This window comes from Microdochium trichocladiopsis (genome assembly GCF_020744255.1).
Source record: "Microdochium trichocladiopsis strain MPI-CAGE-CH-0230 chromosome Unknown B0I36scaffold_3, whole genome shotgun sequence".
Taxonomy (NCBI): domain Eukaryota; kingdom Fungi; phylum Ascomycota; class Sordariomycetes; order Xylariales; family Microdochiaceae; genus Microdochium; species Microdochium trichocladiopsis.
Window position 1 is genome coordinate 4,166,934 of NW_025763546.1, and position 16,891 is coordinate 4,183,824.

Here is a 16,891-nt window from a genome sequence, read left to right on the forward strand (position 1 = left end):
CTCCTTGCACGTCGAGGAGCATACACTACTTGCTTCTTTAGCTCAAATGAATGTCACTGACAATTGAATCAATTGGGGTATATTCGTACATTCGAGGCTCGTACCTCACGTTCAATCATGTAATCTAAGAGTGGTTTTTTTTGTCATCGCCGGGAAGCGGCTAATATCTACTACATTGATGAAAAATGAAAAGGTTGGACATCCCATGAACAGAAAAGTCTATATCCGCCGGAACGCCTTGCAAGAAACACGGATGGACGGGCATTACGATGATAATATAAGGAAGAATGCGTATACATCACAGGGCCAAGCATTTATTGCTTCTCCCTATCAGTCTCACTCTTCTTCTCGGCCGGCGCATCCAGGTCATCAACCTGAATCGCAGGCGGAGCAGGGCTGACCGGAGACACGGTGATCTCGGGGGCATCCGCATGAGGCGGCGAAACAACAACAACAGCGGCGTCGTTGCTGCTAGTTGGAGCCGGCACCTGCTTCTCGTCGATGACGTTGTCATTGTCGCTCTCGACACCTGCCTCCTCGTCGGCATTCTTCTTATTCTTCTTGAAGACACGGAAAAGCTTCTGGAAGCCGCCCCGAGTAATGCGCCAAGCCTTGGCCACTGGCCCGCCAAAGATCCTGACGAGTGTGGCGAACCACGCATCGGGGAAGAGTCTGACAAGAACAGCCCAGGGCAAGCTGATGGCAGCGACGCCAACGCAGATACCCCACTGGGTGCCGCTGATACCGCCAGGCATGATATCGAAAGCGATGCCACCAACGTAGATAATAGCCACCTGGAGGCCAACCATGAGCATGTTGATGAAGATGAAGAACTGGTTGCGCTGGACGCCCTCGAAGATGTTGAACTTGTTGTCGAGGCGACGGTTGTTGAACTCGTTGAAGATCTGCATCCAGACGAACATGTTGAAGATCATCGTCCTGAGCTCCAGGCGCGCATCGGCGGTGTTGGGATAGCCCAGAAGCTGCATGCCAGCAAAGTAGAAGATCAAGGTGACGACAAGCTGGAAAATTGCCTGTCCAATGATCATCTTCCACATGTTGGTCGTGATCAGAGGAGCAGACTTGGGCTGAGGCTTGCGGTCCAAGATCTTATCCGTGGGCGGATCTGTAGCGAGAGCCAGAGCAGCAAATGTGTCCATGATGAGGTTGACCCAAAGAAGCTGCACGGCAGTAAGAACAGACTTCATCTCGGGATCCGAGACAGCCGAGATGAAGGCAAGGAGGACGGCGGTAATATTGACAGTGATTTGGAACTACACGATAGCCAGTTAGTGTACATTCAACTCCCATCATAGATCATGAGAAACTTACCTGGAGAAATTTCTGCACTGAATCATTGACAGCGCGGCCCCACTTCAGTGCAGTAAGAATGGAAGTGAAGTTGTCGTCCATGAGAACGATCTCGGATGCCTCCTTAGCGACCTCAGTGCCGCAGATACCCATAGAGAAACCGACATCAGCAGCCTTGAGCGCAGGAGCATCGTTTGTGCCATCTCCGGTGACGGCAACAGTCTCGCCGAGGTGCTTCAGTCTGGCAACTAGAATACGCTTGTCCTCGGGGGAAGAGCGGGCAAGTACCTGCAGACGAGGCAACTTGGCGTCCATCTCAGCTTCGCTAAGAGCGCGGAAGACAGGACCTTCCATAATGATTCCATCAGTGTAGATGCCACACTCCGTAGCGATGGCCTGTGCGGTCACGGCGTTATCACCAGTAACCATGCGGACGGTAACACCGGCGTGCTGGGCCTTACGGACGGCTTCGGGGACACCAGGGCGGACAGGGTCCTGGATACCGACAATGCCAAGGAAGACAAGGTCCTTAAGGATAGACGCGAATTCGACGTGACCATCTTCACTCATCTCAGCATGCGCGGGAGGCCACTGAGGGAAGTCGCGGTAGATGAGACCAATAGTACGAAGCGATTTTTTGGCATACTTGTCAATGACGGCCGCGATGTCCTTGCGGTCAGCTTGAGTGAGAGGAGAAGTGGCGAGAGTCGTGGCATCGGTCTTCTCAGAGCTGTAGCCAAGAAGAATTTCCGAAGCGCCCTTGACAAGAAGCCTGTGGCCAGAACCGTCGCGGAGCTTGATGACAGCACCCATGCATTTCTTACCGGAGTCGAAGGGGAACATTTGAACAGTTTGCTCGTTGGCGCGGGCTTCGGGGAGCGACTGCATGCCAAGGTGGTCACGGACGAGACTGAGAAGAGCAGTCTCTGTCTTGGAACCAATGAACGCAAACTGGCCGTTCTCAACACCCTCGAAGGCAGTGGAATTGATCGCAACCGACTGGACAATGGCGTCCTTGGTGATCTGCGGGAGACCAGAAGCCCACTGCGCAGGGGTCGATTGGTTCTTCTCGGTCTCTGAGTTCTGGCCAAAGCTGGTGTTGCCGAAAGTGCCTGCAACAACCGTCATCTTGTTCGTAGTCAAAGTACCGGTCTTGTCCGAGCAGATAGTAGTAGCATTGCCCATGGTCTCACACGCGCGCAGAACGCGTACGAGGTTGTTCTCTTTGAGCATGCGCTTCGTTGCGATAGCTAGAGCAAGAGTGACGGCCAGGGGCAAGCCCTCCGGAACGGCCACGACAATGATGGTGATGGCGACAATGAGAATGTCCATAAACTGGGAGGCCTTGACAGCCGCAGTAGCCGTGTTCTGCGAAAGACCAGCAACGAAGCGGAAGAGGAGAACAAAGAATAGGAGAGCAGCAGAGCTACCACCGATCTTGGCGATCGCGACAGCCAGGCCCTCCAGCTTCTTCTGCAGAGGTGTAGCCTCAATCTCCGTACGAACCGACATCATGATCTTTCCGAAGCTAGAGTTGACACCAACCGAGGTCACCATAAATGTGCCCATACCCTCGAGCACCTTCGCGCCGGAGATGATAAATGGATCCAGGTTCTTCGGGTTTGCGCCAGCTTCGAGCTGCTTCATGACTTCATAGCCAGACGTCTTCTTGAGCGCATCAGATTCGCCGGTTGCTGAAGACTCGTCACACTTTAGGTCGTGGCCCTCGATAAAAATGCCGTCCACCGGGACAAGGTCGCCGGGCTCCAAGTGCAGGACGTCACCGACGAGAACGTCGTGGACGCTGATCATGTACGACTTGCCAGAACGGAACACCTTGACCTCGCGGTCCTCCTTCTTCGCGTTGAGCTTGACAAAAGCCCTCTCCTTCTGCCAGTCGTTGAGAGAGCCGACGAGTGTCACAATAATAATAGCCGCGCAGATGGCGACACCTTCAATCCAGTCCAGGGCGGGCTTGCCGTCGGGATGCTCAACACCGACAGCTTCGTAGATGCCAAGGGCAAGAGAAATGACGGCAGCAACAGTCAGGAGAATAATGACGTTGTCGTTGTAGGCAGTCCAGGCGAGCCGCCAGAAGGAGGTTGCCTTTTTGGCGGGGAGGACATTCTTGCCGTATACTCTTATACGGTCAGCAAATGGCTCAGAGGCGTTTCCGCCTAACCTCTCCGAAGCAGCTGGGAACTTGTCCGAATTGACGCGAGTGGCCTGTTCGAAGCTGACATTGGACCTGACGGCTGTCTCGTCGACGCTGAGACCCGTTTTGGTATTTGCCTGCAGGCCTCTCTCGATGCCCTCCAGTCCGCCAAGAGCTTTGAACGCTGCCAGCGACTTGGGGTTGAGCAGTTTGTTGAGGTGCCCGGGGGTGAATGCGAAGGGGTTGTTGTCCACCTGGAAATCGCCCTCGGTGCCAGGGTCTGGCTTGAGTGCTGTCTCCGGGTCGACGGTGACGAAGCTGGCACCACATTCCGACTGTGCTGGCGTCAGGAACGGGTTTGAGACGTTGGAGACGAATGAAGCATTGGAGGCAGCCGTGTCGCTCCGGCCTCTAGTCTGGGTATCGACGGTGAGATGCGATCCAGAAGCAAAAGAACCAGCTGATGAGGTCAGATGCCTGGTCTCTGTGCTCTCACTCCCAGACCGATTCCGCCTATCGCCAGTGAGGGCCGGCGGCGCAAGACTGTTGGACGCCATGCTGTGTGATGTGTGGCTTCGTCCAAGGCGACGTGCCGTGCAGGGTGAGCTGCGGGTCCCGAGGGTCAGGTTGTCTGCCGGTGGTAGTGTGAAGTAAGTCCCGGTGAGCTAGCAGCTGGTAGTGTAGGTAGATCCTGCTCAGAGTGGCCCCTGTTGTTGTGTGTGGTGCTTGTCAGACAAAAATGTCTGGGTTGAGAGAACAATGCTTGAAACTCCGGGAAACCGGCACGCAGACATTGGATATATGGACGACTGCAGCTGTGGGCAAACTGGGCGGGAGCGCAGCAAAGTGTAAGAAGCCGCAGCAAAATGAGCGCAGGAGGGATTACGTCCTTGCCTGGTGAGGAAGGCGAGGCGACGCCCAGAGGTACCATGGAACCGATATGAAAGTATCATGGGCTTGGCTTACCCACTCTGGAGGCTGTGCAAAGCTGGGCAAGGATAGGGGAGGGGTTTTGCGCGGCTCCAGTGCAGCACCGACCCTGGTCGATTGGACGTAGGTTGCTCCGTGCCAGATGGTCGATGCTTCAAAAGTCCAGCGTCTCGCCCAGAGTGCGCATCACGATTGTCATAACTGTTGGCGCACCGTGGTTGGGGCCAGCAACGCCTAGCCGTGCCAGGCTGGCACCAAGACGCTGGGCCAACCTGGGCACACGCACGCGATCCACCATCTTGACAGGCGGTCGGTGTAATGGCGACGCAACTGTTGGCTTGCAGCTTTGGAGCATGTCGGGCGGTTGGGGGAGGCGGCCTCTTGGAAGGCGAGACGTGGATCTGTGATCTTGGCTGCTGGCGCAGCAGCAGCGCCGCGTATGAGAGAAGGCATCTGATGCTCGTGATGCCCGGGAGGCCCACGGGCGGGCGCGGTCTGGACGGCGGATACGGAGTACGGCGGGCTTGCTCACGGGGAGCGCAGTCAGGTGGTGGCGATTAGCTCAGCAGGCCAGATGGCGCGGCTGGAGAGGGATCCTGATGGCGCGCGCTGTCAGCTGTCCGAATGTCATGGTATGGTGGTGTGCATGGAATTATGCTGGTAGTGCTGGTAGACAGGCGGGCGGAGATTGCTGTGAGACGTGCACTCAAGCAAGCCCGTTACGCAGGCCCAACGTGGCAGGAGCAACGAGTCTTGGAATGGGAGCCTCTTGGCTTGGCCACCGAGGCTGTGCCTGCCCCTTCGCCGCTTGGCCGCCTGGGCACTCACTCTCACCTCCGTGCCTGCCCGTCACAATCCACCATGCACCGTCGGCGGGTTCCTCACCTCGCTCGCGACAAGTGGTGATCACGCGCGGCCCTATTGCCGCACGCCTGCCTCGCCTGCCCTGCGTCTCCTGGCTCAAACATCACGAATTTTCCGCAGCCGCACGTTGAAACGCCATTGGAGTCTGTTGCCCAATCACAGCCCGCCGCCCTGTTTCGGCTTCATCAGCCTCCGCGACACAGTTCCCCCATTTTCATCCCATCTGGCTGTCCGTCGACGTCCAGCGCCTTGAGGAGACGACCCGTGGACAGGAAGAGGCTCCCCGGCGCTGAAGATGGCCCCCTTTCCCCGCCCAGGACCAGACCAGCAAGGGTCCTGCTCGGTGCCCACAATCATCTCCGGGTGCAGCATGCGACGTTATCAGGCATTAAGGTTGTTGCTCGGGGACCGGGGCGGCTGGCAGGGGTTGGCCACTCGCCTTGGCGCACGCACGACGGGAGCGATCTGCTCCCTCGGGTGCGGCGCCGCTGACACAATTGTGCGGCGGGTTGTCAAGACCCTGATCAGGAAGCACATGACAAAGTGGCCACGGTCAAAACAGGCCAAAGTCTATGACAACACCGGCCGGCCTGTCGCCAATCGCCACTGCCAGGCTGCCTCCTCGCTCCCGTCGGCCTCGGCAGATACGATGCGACGCCTGGTCCAGTCCAGTCTGGATCAGACAATTGAGGGCTCCCGTCCCACGCAGAGGCCGCTGAAGTGGGCCAGAGGCCAAGGCACTAGCCACATAGCCTGTGGCTGCGAAGCCGCACAGCCTCAGCTTCGTGACTTACCTGTCTTGGCAGCTGTGGGTCAGAGTATCTCTGCACCGATGAACGAGGGCGGCTTGACCCAATCAGGTTGATTGCGACGCAGATCACTGGTAAGCTTAAATCAAACAAGGGAGGTTGTTGTCGAGGCACGCCTCATCTCGCATACCCGCCCGCCTGCCAGCATTGATGGCAACACAGAGACATGACGAGGGCCCAGAAATGCCCTGCCTGTGACTGATTTTGCGCACTTGAGACGTGGCAAGGTGAGTAATGGGGGCTGCCGCGTACATGCACAGCCCTCTTGTCTTGGGCTGAAGCTCCCGGATGCTCCCTTACCCGACGGATCACGGTCACGCACACCTTTTCACTCACCTTGGAAGGCCCTGCATTGTTGCACCGCAGCCAAGACATCGTCAATCAGCCTCCGAGACTCTCAGAGGAATCCAAGACTTTAGACGCACACCAGGCTCAAAGTTCCAGAGGCTTCCATCAGTGCCTAGGATGTCCAGGGAGGCTAAGCCTCCGTTTAGGCAACCCGGAATCGGTATTATTCCAAACTCCCCGGTTACCGACTTTTGCAAACGCAAGGCAGTCTGGTGCAACTTCAATGACGACTGTTGCCCTGCGCCACAGCAGGACCGCGGCGTGTTTAGTGTTCCGCCAGTGGCACTCTTTGTGCACTTTGTCAAGTCAGCTACCACGCATGGGCACAGCCTCGATGGCGTCGATCCTTTCATCACACTCTGCGGGCAGTAATCACCGCTCTGGGCAAAGAATCTTTTCAATCGAGGGAAACGCGTGTCGACTTCTAAATAAGCCTCCAAGCATGGCGGTGACAACAGCAAGGCTGCGTACGCAGGCAAGCCCGCATTGCTCTGTTGTTGCTACTTCCCCCAATAGTCAAGTCTAGGTTGGGGATGGACACAGCGACTTTCTCGATTTGAATAACTCCCAGCTCTTGGCAGTTATGCCGACCAAGGGGTTTATCCATGGCTAAAAGTATTGGCAAGTGTATCTCAAGCACCTGTTCTCACGGATCCCAAGATGTGCAAGCTCCTCGACAACGCCTGCCCGGACAAGCATCGGCTACACAAGTCGCCCCACGGTTTACCTCGTAGATGACTGCTATCATAGTCAACGCTTAGGGTCTATGTCGACCGCTGGCTGAGCTGACAAGTGACGACTAGTATTAACCAGCGTAAGTAGACAGATGCCTCTTGGCAGGTCCAACGGTCCATCTCTCTATCTGTATAACAATAAAAGCAAGAGCCCTTCAACTAGCACCAGCTGCTAACCCACCATAGTTTATGCACCTCCAGGTGCCTGGCTGCCTGACCTGGGTGCACATATCGCTTCACCTGATTCAAGATCAGTCGGGTTTTCCCTGAGTCATATTGTGTCTGAAGAGCAAGTATAGTCAAGCCCGCCTGCGGTACAAAATCGCTACCCATGTCATGTTTGTGCACACACAAAGAGCAGCATCATTCACCGCCAAAGCATATGGCTTAGTGCTTATCCACCCCACGATTGAGCAAAATACAAGAAAGGTCCGAAAAACTGGGCCCGCCACGTGGGGAAAGGACAGAGGACGTGGCAGAGGCAGAGGCAGAGGCAGAGTCAAAGGCTGAGTGCACGCCACCGACCACCTGCATTTCGCTCTGCTTCACCGCAAGATAACCCAGCAAACAGGACGAAATGTGCAATTTTCTGATGACAGTGATGTTCATGCTCCCTGTCTATCGAAGGAGGCGTGCGGCCGGCACGGACAAGCTGTCCAGTCTAGAGTTTGGACTATCGAGGTGGCTCAGACAGCTCGGCAGTGACAGGCTCGGGTTTCCTGAACAGGTCGAGTGAGAGCCAGGCACTTTGATAGAGATTTGGCCGCACGAGTTGCTGTTTTCTCAGGCACGAAGACGTAGCCAAAGAGCACTCTGCGAGCTTGGAATTTCTTGGCTGGGAGGGGATCGTGCGTCCGGCGCCCGGCGTCCCCATTGACACGTGCGAATACTATGGTAAACTGCGGCGCTGGCGATCGTTGCTGCTGTCCGACATTCTCCACCGGACAAAGTCCTGATCTGGCACAGTCCTTGCGCTCGGCGGAGGTTCTTCGACAAAGAGACAACAACGCCAATGCCTTGGCCTCTACGGCCGCCTGTCTCCCCAACAACACCAACAACAATCTGCAGCCCCTCCATATCTCGACTTTTGCACCTCACCCCTGCGGCGCCCAGGAATTAAGCATTCGACCCGCATCGATGGGACCAGCCAATGACCCGCTTCCTTTGCACATCCACACCCGTTGGAATGGAAAGGAAAAGCCCCGGTCTTTTCACTTCCCGTCCAGCACACCTTCCACAATGGGCGAGCGGCGACGGCGGGCCAAGACTCTTGACCTGTTTGCACTGCCACCACCGTTCGCAGCGGCCCCCTTGCCGATGGTGTACATACATGCCGTGAGGCAATTAAGAGTTTTTCTTTCCCTCTCTCTCATGTGCTATGCCCAGACAATAGTAATCAAATGGTGGTTGCTGTGCCAGATAACCAAGGCCCCGCCATAGCCGATGGCAACCCCTTTGCTTGCCGGCCAGTGCGGATTGTCCGTCCTTACGCACCACGTGCCCGCGCGCGCGATCGATCTCCAAAAGGAAGCGAATCGGCCAAATGGATATGCATCACTGTGACGTGCCATCATAAGGACAATCCTTCTTGGCTTGCCTGCGGGCGAAACGCACGAATGGCTACAGCTTATTCCACAATGTTTCAGATGGTACGTGTGCTTTGGCGCACCTGGGCGGCAAGTCGAAACCAAACAAAATGGCGCCTGCGTTCCCCCAGAAGAGGAAGAAACACTTCTCTAACAACCCTCCACCACTACCACCCACGTGGGAAGAGACGGGACGAAGACGAAACGATTCTCCTGGACCTGAACCAATCTGACACGACACACGTGAAACGAATCACTGCTTTGCTACGTTCACTTTGGGCTTTTGCCTATCTGCCCGCCCGTCGTTGCCCGGCTGTGACGTATCACTTCCCGCAGGCGTTTCGCCTTGCTTTGGTCGTCCTGCAGGAGGAGGAGGCGCGCGCCAGGGGGTGGGGGGGTTCGGCAGCAGCAGCTGCATGGTTGTTCCCCCTCCCTTCCCCTCGTCCTGGTTGGCTGGAGAGCGGGCCTTGGCTGCTTGGGCACAGCCTCAATGGAATATGCGGGCGCTATACTCGATGGGGGATGAGAGTTCGCTGTGCATGGGGTTTTGCGCGCGCGTCAGTAGCCACTCGGTTAGTTGTCTAGAGAGGGGGAGGGACGCCAGCCCAGATGTGGGTGACGGTTGGCTCACGTCAGAAAAGAGAGGAGATGGGCTGTTAGGAAAGTGCGCTTGGTCGTTCGACGACGGAGGTATGGCCTCAAGCGGTAATGAGTGCGGCGGTTGCTCAAACAGGTGGGTGTGCATGTCGATATTTGATTCTAGACGTTGCTTGCAGTGGTGATGTGTGGAAGTGCCTTTTCCCCAAACTGGATAGTGACTTCGGATCAGTGCTTGCGCACCATGTTGATGTGGTTGGTGGGATCGAAACGTAGACGTTCCGGATCGCCATTTGCCATGGACATGTGTTATCTGGACATTTCACAAGACTTTCCGACTTGCTACATAGATATCAAATGTTTTCGTTTCACCGTTCTCCCTCGGGGAAATCGATATTGTTAACTGCGGGTATTCTGGTCATCACTTTTGCCCGTGCCGTCTTCCATTCGATGGGGCCCGATGGCTTTGCTAGTCTCTTGAGTGGTTATCGGTCCCAATACACTCGCTATAGCTTTGCAAAGAGGAAGAACGTAAAGCGGACTCGAAACAGAGGCATAAAATAGTCAGGCGTATTCAGATAGTGATCAGTCCATTTGGTTTTCATATATAGCTTAGGCCAGAACTATAAGAAGTTAAATTTCGATGTACTACCGTTGACTCTGGCCAAGCCAACATCAAGCCGTGAATGGATCAATGTCCTGCCATTCACAGCTGATTCCTCAGGAAATCCGTTTCATTTTCGTACAAAGGTCCTATAGACTGGGCATGGAGATTTGTTTACTCCGTCTAGCAATAATGAAGCGGTTTTTCAAGCCAGACAGCCCGACACAACCGGCCTCACAATGTGTATTTTCCTTTCATTGAGAACCATACGCCCCCAATGTGGCGAAGGTGCACGAGTCCTCATGCCTTAGAATTATGCCCTGCCATGCCATATCCGTCGCAGAGTGACTTTCGATGGATGTACCGACTACAATACCTCGGCGGACATGCTCTGACCCCGGCTCCTGATGATTCCATCACCTGCGCCCAAGGCAGATTACTATTCCTAATCCAGTGTTAAGCTTATCCAGTTCAACGTTCCTTGCAGTCAGTCAGCGACATGATCTGGTAGCAAGGATCTTGCTAGTAATTTTTGAGGCGCGCAGGCGGAGTTTAGGAATGCGCCTTAGTTGTGAAACGTGCACGCTGATTGGCTGCTCGTCGCGCATGAGGGCGATGCAGGCTGAGGCATTGCTAGGTTGCAAGGTTGTCTCTGCGGACGGACTATACGCGCAAGCCTGAGCCGCCTGACACTATGAGCCTTTTGCTGTCTGCCTCGTGCATTTCCAGCCAGTCGGGTCATGCGGGGCAATACTGCAATGAAGCATGCGTTTGAATGGTTGAATATTCTGGAAAGTGCAGAAGCGCAGCGCCAATCTCGTTTTGTGTGGATCAACGACCGCGCAAATTTTGGCCACGATCCAGGCAACCTTCGTCCTACTCCTCGACGCGGGGCTCCGAGGCAGTGCTTCATGGGGCTTTTGTGAAACGAGGGTTTGGAATTGTCATCGTCTCGGTGCTGATGTAGTGATCTCGAGGAGGCCTCCTTTTGAGGCTGTGCAAGCCATGTGCTAAGATCGCATATGTCAGCCCGGACGTTCGGTTCCCGCGGACAAATTCAATGAGAGGGAATTGATTCAGAGAATGCTGCAGCACCAGTGTTTTGGAGAAGACTGTGATTGAGCACACGAGGGCAGCTCGGCAGCCATCGCAGATTCGGCTGTACTGCGGATCTGGAAACTGTGAGAACAAGCACCAACGTGCTGTAGAAAGCTTGAGGCGTGAAGTGAAGACTAGGGGGTGCGAGATCAATAGTATATGGCTCACAGAGGTCAAATCGCCATCTTTACTTAGAAGTTGCAGGCACGCAGGAGTGAAAAATGGCGTCGCTAAGCCTGAAAGCGATTGTTCTCTAACCATAGATCGGCCGTGATTCCTGGCCCAGGAAGAGGCATATCACTATCCTCCCTCAGTCTTTCCACCAGGAGATCTCGTGAGTCTCTCGGCGGATCCAGGCTTGCTGAGTTCTGCAGTACTGGGAAGGACAGCGAGTGATGTCCAGGGTCTGCCACACATCTACTCAGGTGAAGGCCAGATGCCTTCCAAATCCTTGGTAAATGATATGGAAATCTCGCCGCGGACAGATTAGTCTTTGAGAACACGTTGACTGACATTGCTGAGAAGACACTTCATATCATTGTGAGAGCGAAGTGAGGTGATGGTGAAGCCTGCACCAGTCACTACCGGTTGCTCATGTCAAGCTCTTGTCTCAATGCCCCAGGCTGCAAGCACAGTCCCCTCGCACCTTCTTGCAAATGCAACCCTGAGGCCAGAGCACCTTCCCACAAGCAAGAACAGCGTCTCCCTTCCTTTTCTCCTTGTCTCCAAACTTCATGAACCGTGTCTGGCCTGCAGCGCCATACATTCCAAACACACAATCCACGAACGATAGACAACACCCGAGTTCTTTTCGCCGCTTCCTCTTCACACGCTCCGCAAGAAAACAGTTCGGAACATGGCGAACGACACCGTCGAGATGTCCGAGCATCACCAAATTGCCAGCAACACGGACCTGACGATCCACATTTTGCCCGAGGGACCCAGACCAAAGAAGGGCGCAGCCCAAGACGCAGCCGCAGACATCCAAGACGCCGCGGGCAAGAAGAAGGTCGTCATTCACGAAGTCATCTTCCACGTCGAAAAGGCCGTACTTGTGCGCACCGAGTACTTTCGAGTCCTTCTCCAGGGACGATTCCGTGAGGCTGGCCAGCCGTCAGTCACTCTCCGTGGCGACGATGCCCACGCAGTTGGCGTCTGGTTCCGCATCTTGCACGAGACCGACCTCGAGGAGACCTATGCCGCTACCACGATCGGCAAACTCTGGGAGGTCGTTGCCGTCGCGAAGAAGTACGGCTTCGAGCCCACACAGGCCCGAAGCTGGTTCACGGAATGGTATAAGCGCAACGAAAGTCGTCTATTCAGTCCAGGCTCTCGATATGATATCAATAATCTGCGAATGCTTCTTCTTCCAGGATACGTTTTCGACGAATCTACTGCGTTCCTCCAGGTCACCAAGACTTTGGCCTACAATTTTGATGGCCATATTACCGAAGCCAGACCAACAGATGTGCGACGCGACCTACATGTTCCCGCCAACTTTATCCGTAAGCTTCTTAAAACCATAACCCGCCACTGCTGAGGGGGACATGAATAACCTGCCGGCAAAAACTAACCTACGTGAATCTTTTCCAGAACAACTGAACGCAGCAAAGGGCCGCTTGCGAAACATATTGCACAAGGAGCTCTATCTACCAATCAGGAAGCTGTTGATGGCTAGTTGCGGCCATAAGGAACATATGCTCTTCGCCTACGAGAAGAAGCTCTTTGCTTCCGGAGCCTGGCCTCTGGAGCAGACTGGTCACCGGAACAGCATCCGTGGTCTCCTTCAAAAGCTCAAGACTGTAGACAACGACGATATGCCCGAGAGCTGTCAAGGATGTGCCGTCAATGTGTCTGGTGTGATCTGCGAAGCGGCCAAGGAGGTCAACGACTACTTTGATGGCCTGTGCTTGGGTAAGTCACTCGGCCAAGGCGCCAGCTGAATCCATCTCCTCAGAGGCCGTCTTGGGGACAACCTCCTCATAGTGATCGGCTCAGAGTCAACAGCACGGCCTTGCTCGGTGTTTCGCCGGCGACCTTGCTAACCACTCTTGTGCTCACTAGACTGCATCAATGTATCCAAGCTGAGGGATAATGACGACGACTATTGGCATCATGCCTCTATGGGTCCGTGGGACCTAGAATGCCGAGTGGACCATGGAGAGCCGACTTGGTACTTCTCCTTTATGGGTCGTCGGGAGCATATGACTGCATGGCTAAAAAAGCGAAGAGTCCGTCGACAGCAACTACGAGGTTGGGACACAGCATACGGCGGCCTTGATTGGTGATTGGATCTCCGAAGGATTGCACTCCCTGCCCACTTTACAAGTGAGGAGACATGTCCTTTCGGCTTAGTTGAGACAACGTCTCTTGACCGAGTCGACTTTCTGAGCTGGCCAGAAGACTCAGACATAGGCACTCAAGACATGGCGAGGCAAGGCCAAGTGGAGACAAAGATAAGACACGTTTGCGACTCGTGGCGCATATTGTCTCGACAGCACGATGCCTTTCATGGACACACTCAGCGAGCCGACAGATTGAGGAGCGAGAAGCAGAAAATGGAATTGTTCAAGGAAATCTGGCTGTTCGCACACTATGTCTGTGTGGTGGTGACGGTGGTCTAAATAGGTATGTAGACGCTGAAAGCAAAAGTGAAGCACAAAACAATTGTCAAAGGGACAGGTATAGAACTCGCGCGGAGAAGAAAGTGCATAATATGCCACCAGCCTCGGATGCATCACGCCTCTACTGCATTACTCGCCACAGGGCTTTGGCCGGTCTGCCGTTCCCCCTTCGCCACTATTTCAGGCCGCGACAGCAGCAACCGCAGCATGAGGTGCCTTCTTCTCATCCTCATACGGGATGCTATGGTCCAAAGCGGGCGGCGGGCTGAAGCTCTCACCGCGCAGCCTGATGCCGGGAGTGATGAACCAGCTGTAAAAGTCGACAACCTTGTTCAGGGGCAGTAAGGGAGCAATGTACCGCTGGAGAACCTTTGGCTTCCACGACTCCCACGCCACGCGGCGCATGGCCACCTGGGACCGCTCCACCATCTCCTTGACGCGGGGGATGCGCTCCTCCTCGACCGCGGAGAAGGCCGCGTGCAGCGCCGGGAGCGACCAGGCAGAGGACGAGCTGCTGACCTTCTCCGACTGGCCCTTCGGACCCAGCACATGTGTCTGGAGCTCATTGACCAGCGCCGCACAGCTCTCGAAGCAGCTGTTGCCGCCCTGGCCGACAAGGGGGTTGAATTTGTGCGCGGAGTCGCCAATCAGAACCAACCTGCCGGCGTGCCAGCGCTCGAGCACAAAGTGCGGCAGCGCCGTGACGCCGCTGAATTTCACGTCGGCGAGGACCTCGCCGAGCTTCATGCCGTCGTCGGTGACGATGGTGTCCTTGCACCGCTCGAGCTCACGCTGCTTGTCCTCCTCGGTGATGCGCGGGATCGCCGTGATGGGGCACTTGTTGTCCGGGGCGGGAAGGGTCCAGAACCAGAAGAAGAAGATGTCGCCGTTGGCGGCACACATGAGGCCCGTGGTCGTGCGGGTGCCGCATACCGCCTGCATGTCGCCCGGGTGGAAGCCCGGCTTGGGCCTGGCGGTGCCGAAGATGCAGGCGTGTTCGCAGGGGACGTCGCCCTTGTCGGAGGCGGGGATGGCGAACGGTGATGATGACTTTGATTGCTGTTTCTTCTTGCTGGCCTTTTCTGACGTCGTCGTCGTCGTCGTCGTCGTCGTCGTCGTGGGAGTCTGGGTCTGCTTCTGCTCTTGCTCCCCTGCGTGCCGCCACATCTCCTGCCTCACAAAACTCCTCACGCCGTCCGCCCCGACGACGATCTGGCCCTCATACACAGTCCCGTCGGTCGTATGCACCCTCGCACAGTCCTCCAGGCTGTCCACCTTCGTCACCCGCTTGTTCACCAGCAGCCGCTCCTTGTCCTCGATCCCGCCGTACAGCACATTCAGTAGGTCGTGCCGCGCTAGGAAGAGGTTGGCGTACCCGTGCCGGGCCTTGATCACGTCGCTGGCCGAGCGGGTCATCATCCGCTTCCCGCCCTTGGTCGCGTCGCGCCATACGGCGTACCTCGTCGTCACCGCGGCGGCCTGCACCCCCTCGAACAGGCCCAGCTGGTCGAGGATGCGCAGCCCGTTGGGGTAGAGCCCGACGCTCGCGCCGTGCTGTGGGGTCACGCTGCCGTACGCCTCGAGCAGGATGTAGTCGATGCCCAGGCGCTGGAGCATCAGCGCCATGGTGAGGCCCGTGATGCCGCCGCCCACGATGATGACTTGGTGGGTCTGGACAGCGCCAGTGCCGGCGGCGGCGGCAGTGCCGTCGTGGTTCTCCTGGCTAGCCATACTAAGCGGAAGGAGGCTTTCGTTGTGTATGTCGTTGTAGTTATGCTAGTTGGTGAATGTCTTCCCCCTTCTTCACGGGGTGGTGCGCGAGAAGGATTAAAGGAGGCCACGGGAACTACTGGGATGTGGGCTCTCCCAAGTGTGTTTCCTAAAGCACGCCACTACTTGGGGGCGAATCAACTTCGGATAGGCTATCCGGCGGGCTGGTAGCCAGGGGAAACCCTGCAGATCCGTGCTCTCGTTTCTCACAAAATCCGAGCGTGCGGCTGGGCCGGGGGGCGCCTGAGCGGGTAATGGGAAAAAGAAGTCCTACGGACCCACGGCGATGAGTCGATGGGTCGATGGGGTCGATGTCAAAGCGGGTTCGTGCGGTATGTGTGCCTGCGTGCAGGAGATGAGGAGTGGTCCAGACGAAAAGACGAGGAAGAAGAAGACGGTTTCTTATCTGTCTGTCAGGTTGAGCAAAAGGATCCGGAGCTATAGGGGATTTTTGGACATGGATCTGACTTCATATGCCAACCTGGGCAAGGGAGGGAATTGCCAGGTCCGGGGCAGGCAACGGACATGGCGCCATGCAGGCCTGAGCCACTCAAGGGGTGGCAGTCAGCCAGAACCTCTCGGACGGCTCTAGCTTAAACTTTCCTCCTGCAGCCGCGCGCCACCTTTTCAGCCCTGTGACGGACGTTACCGTACAGGAAACGTGAGAAACCGTCCTCTGCTGGCAGCCTTAGAAGATGATGAGCAAAGACATCTAGAAACCCCCGCCGTCAAACTGCAGTAGGCTTGGTTTTTAGGGGGGGGGGGGAGGTCAAAGCATCAGTAGCGAAAAGGCCTACCTACCCTAGCTCCATGAAGAGGGCTCTAGGCAAGCGCCGCACATCACAATCCCCCCTGCTGTCAGACTCCTCCGGTCGCCTATTCGAATGGGACGTGGACGCGATTGGGCGCTATCTATACGCCTGCGTGGCGAAATCAGAAACATTTCCCACTGTGGACGTACATGGTGTTCGTCTTGCGCATGGCCACGTTGCACTGTTTTATAAGTACGCTGGCTAGTGCTGATCCGTGGCGTCAGCACGAGCGCTGCTGCTTATTCATGCTTCACGCCCAGGCCGGCAATAAAAGCCTGCTCTGCTTCCCACAAGCTCACGCAGGCGAAGCTCTGGTATTCCTTTTACGGAGTGCGCTCCACGCTAGTTTCCTGGTTCTGCTCTGCTGTCATCGCTGACGCTAGCGCCACTCTTTGGCCTGCGCTTTTTGGTCACACCAGCCCTGGTCTTCTTCAGTAAGAGGCTGTCGCGCCAAAATATCTCGTCAGATTGTGCTGGTGCTGGCGCTGGTGCTTGTCTGACCTGCCCCAAGGCCGTACCCGAGTCGCAAATCACAATCCAAAAGGACGCCAAACCTGTCGGTGAATTATCCCGAAAAGGGGTCTTCAATGCTCTCCCACATGCCGTAAAAACCCAACCTCGGGACGAACTCCGGCCCCCCACGCATGCG

General features: G+C 56.0%; 5 protein-coding genes across 5 annotated transcripts; 3 read left to right on the forward strand and 2 right to left on the reverse strand.

Annotated features, from left to right (window-relative positions):
* Positions 1–61: 61 nt before the first annotated feature.
* Positions 62–4,303, reverse strand: B0I36DRAFT_286445 (plasma membrane calcium-transporting ATPase 2). The gene is made up of 2 exons (XM_046151601.1): positions 1,333–4,303; positions 62–1,274 (listed from the first exon to the last, which is right to left on the reverse strand). The coding sequence occupies exons 1-2, from the start codon at positions 4,021–4,023 to the stop codon at positions 315–317; spliced, it is 3,651 nt and encodes a 1,216-aa protein (XP_046015999.1). The 5' UTR covers positions 4,024–4,303; the 3' UTR covers positions 62–314.
* Positions 4,304–4,592: 289 nt separating this feature from the next.
* B0I36DRAFT_319329 (uncharacterized protein) lies at positions 4,593–5,242 on the forward strand. Its single transcript, XM_046153399.1, has one exon. The coding sequence runs from the start codon at positions 4,715–4,717 to the stop codon at positions 4,955–4,957; it is 243 nt and encodes an 80-aa protein (XP_046016000.1). The 5' UTR covers positions 4,593–4,714; the 3' UTR covers positions 4,958–5,242.
* Positions 5,243–8,573: 3,331 nt separating this feature from the next.
* Positions 8,574–9,420, forward strand: B0I36DRAFT_97780 (uncharacterized protein). Its single transcript, XM_046163683.1, has one exon. The coding sequence runs from the start codon at positions 8,768–8,770 to the stop codon at positions 9,320–9,322; it is 555 nt and encodes a 184-aa protein (XP_046016001.1). The 5' UTR covers positions 8,574–8,767; the 3' UTR covers positions 9,323–9,420.
* A 2,472-nt stretch (positions 9,421–11,892) lies between these two features.
* Positions 11,893–13,324, forward strand: B0I36DRAFT_382523 (uncharacterized protein; the record flags this gene model as incomplete). Its single annotated transcript, XM_046160918.1, has 3 exons — positions 11,893–12,541; positions 12,630–12,950; positions 13,101–13,324. The coding sequence occupies 3 exons, from the start codon at positions 11,893–11,895 to the stop codon at positions 13,322–13,324; spliced, it is 1,194 nt and encodes a 397-aa protein (XP_046016002.1).
* A 41-nt stretch (positions 13,325–13,365) lies between these two features.
* On the reverse strand, positions 13,366–15,832 carry B0I36DRAFT_319334 (uncharacterized protein). Its single transcript, XM_046153400.1, has one exon. The coding sequence runs from the start codon at positions 15,389–15,391 to the stop codon at positions 13,841–13,843; it is 1,551 nt and encodes a 516-aa protein (XP_046016003.1). The 5' UTR covers positions 15,392–15,832; the 3' UTR covers positions 13,366–13,840.
* Between the last annotated feature and the right edge of the window lie 1,059 nt (positions 15,833–16,891).

Excerpts from the sequence above, each read along its gene's own strand:
- B0I36DRAFT_286445 (XM_046151601.1), bottom strand. The coding sequence starts at position 4,023 with ATGGCGTCCAACAGTCTTGCGCCGCCGGCCCTCACTGGCGATAGGCGG. Across the intron at positions 1,275-1,332 it reads CAGTGCAGAAATTTCTCCAG|TTCCAAATCACTGTCAATAT; the intron begins GTAAGTTTCTCA and ends GCTATCGTGTAG.
- B0I36DRAFT_319329 (XM_046153399.1), top strand. The coding sequence starts at position 4,715 with ATGGCGACGCAACTGTTGGCTTGCAGCTTTGGAGCATGTCGGGCGGTT.
- B0I36DRAFT_97780 (XM_046163683.1), top strand. The coding sequence starts at position 8,768 with ATGGCTACAGCTTATTCCACAATGTTTCAGATGGTACGTGTGCTTTGG.
- B0I36DRAFT_319334 (XM_046153400.1), bottom strand. The coding sequence starts at position 15,391 with ATGGCTAGCCAGGAGAACCACGACGGCACTGCCGCCGCCGCCGGCACT.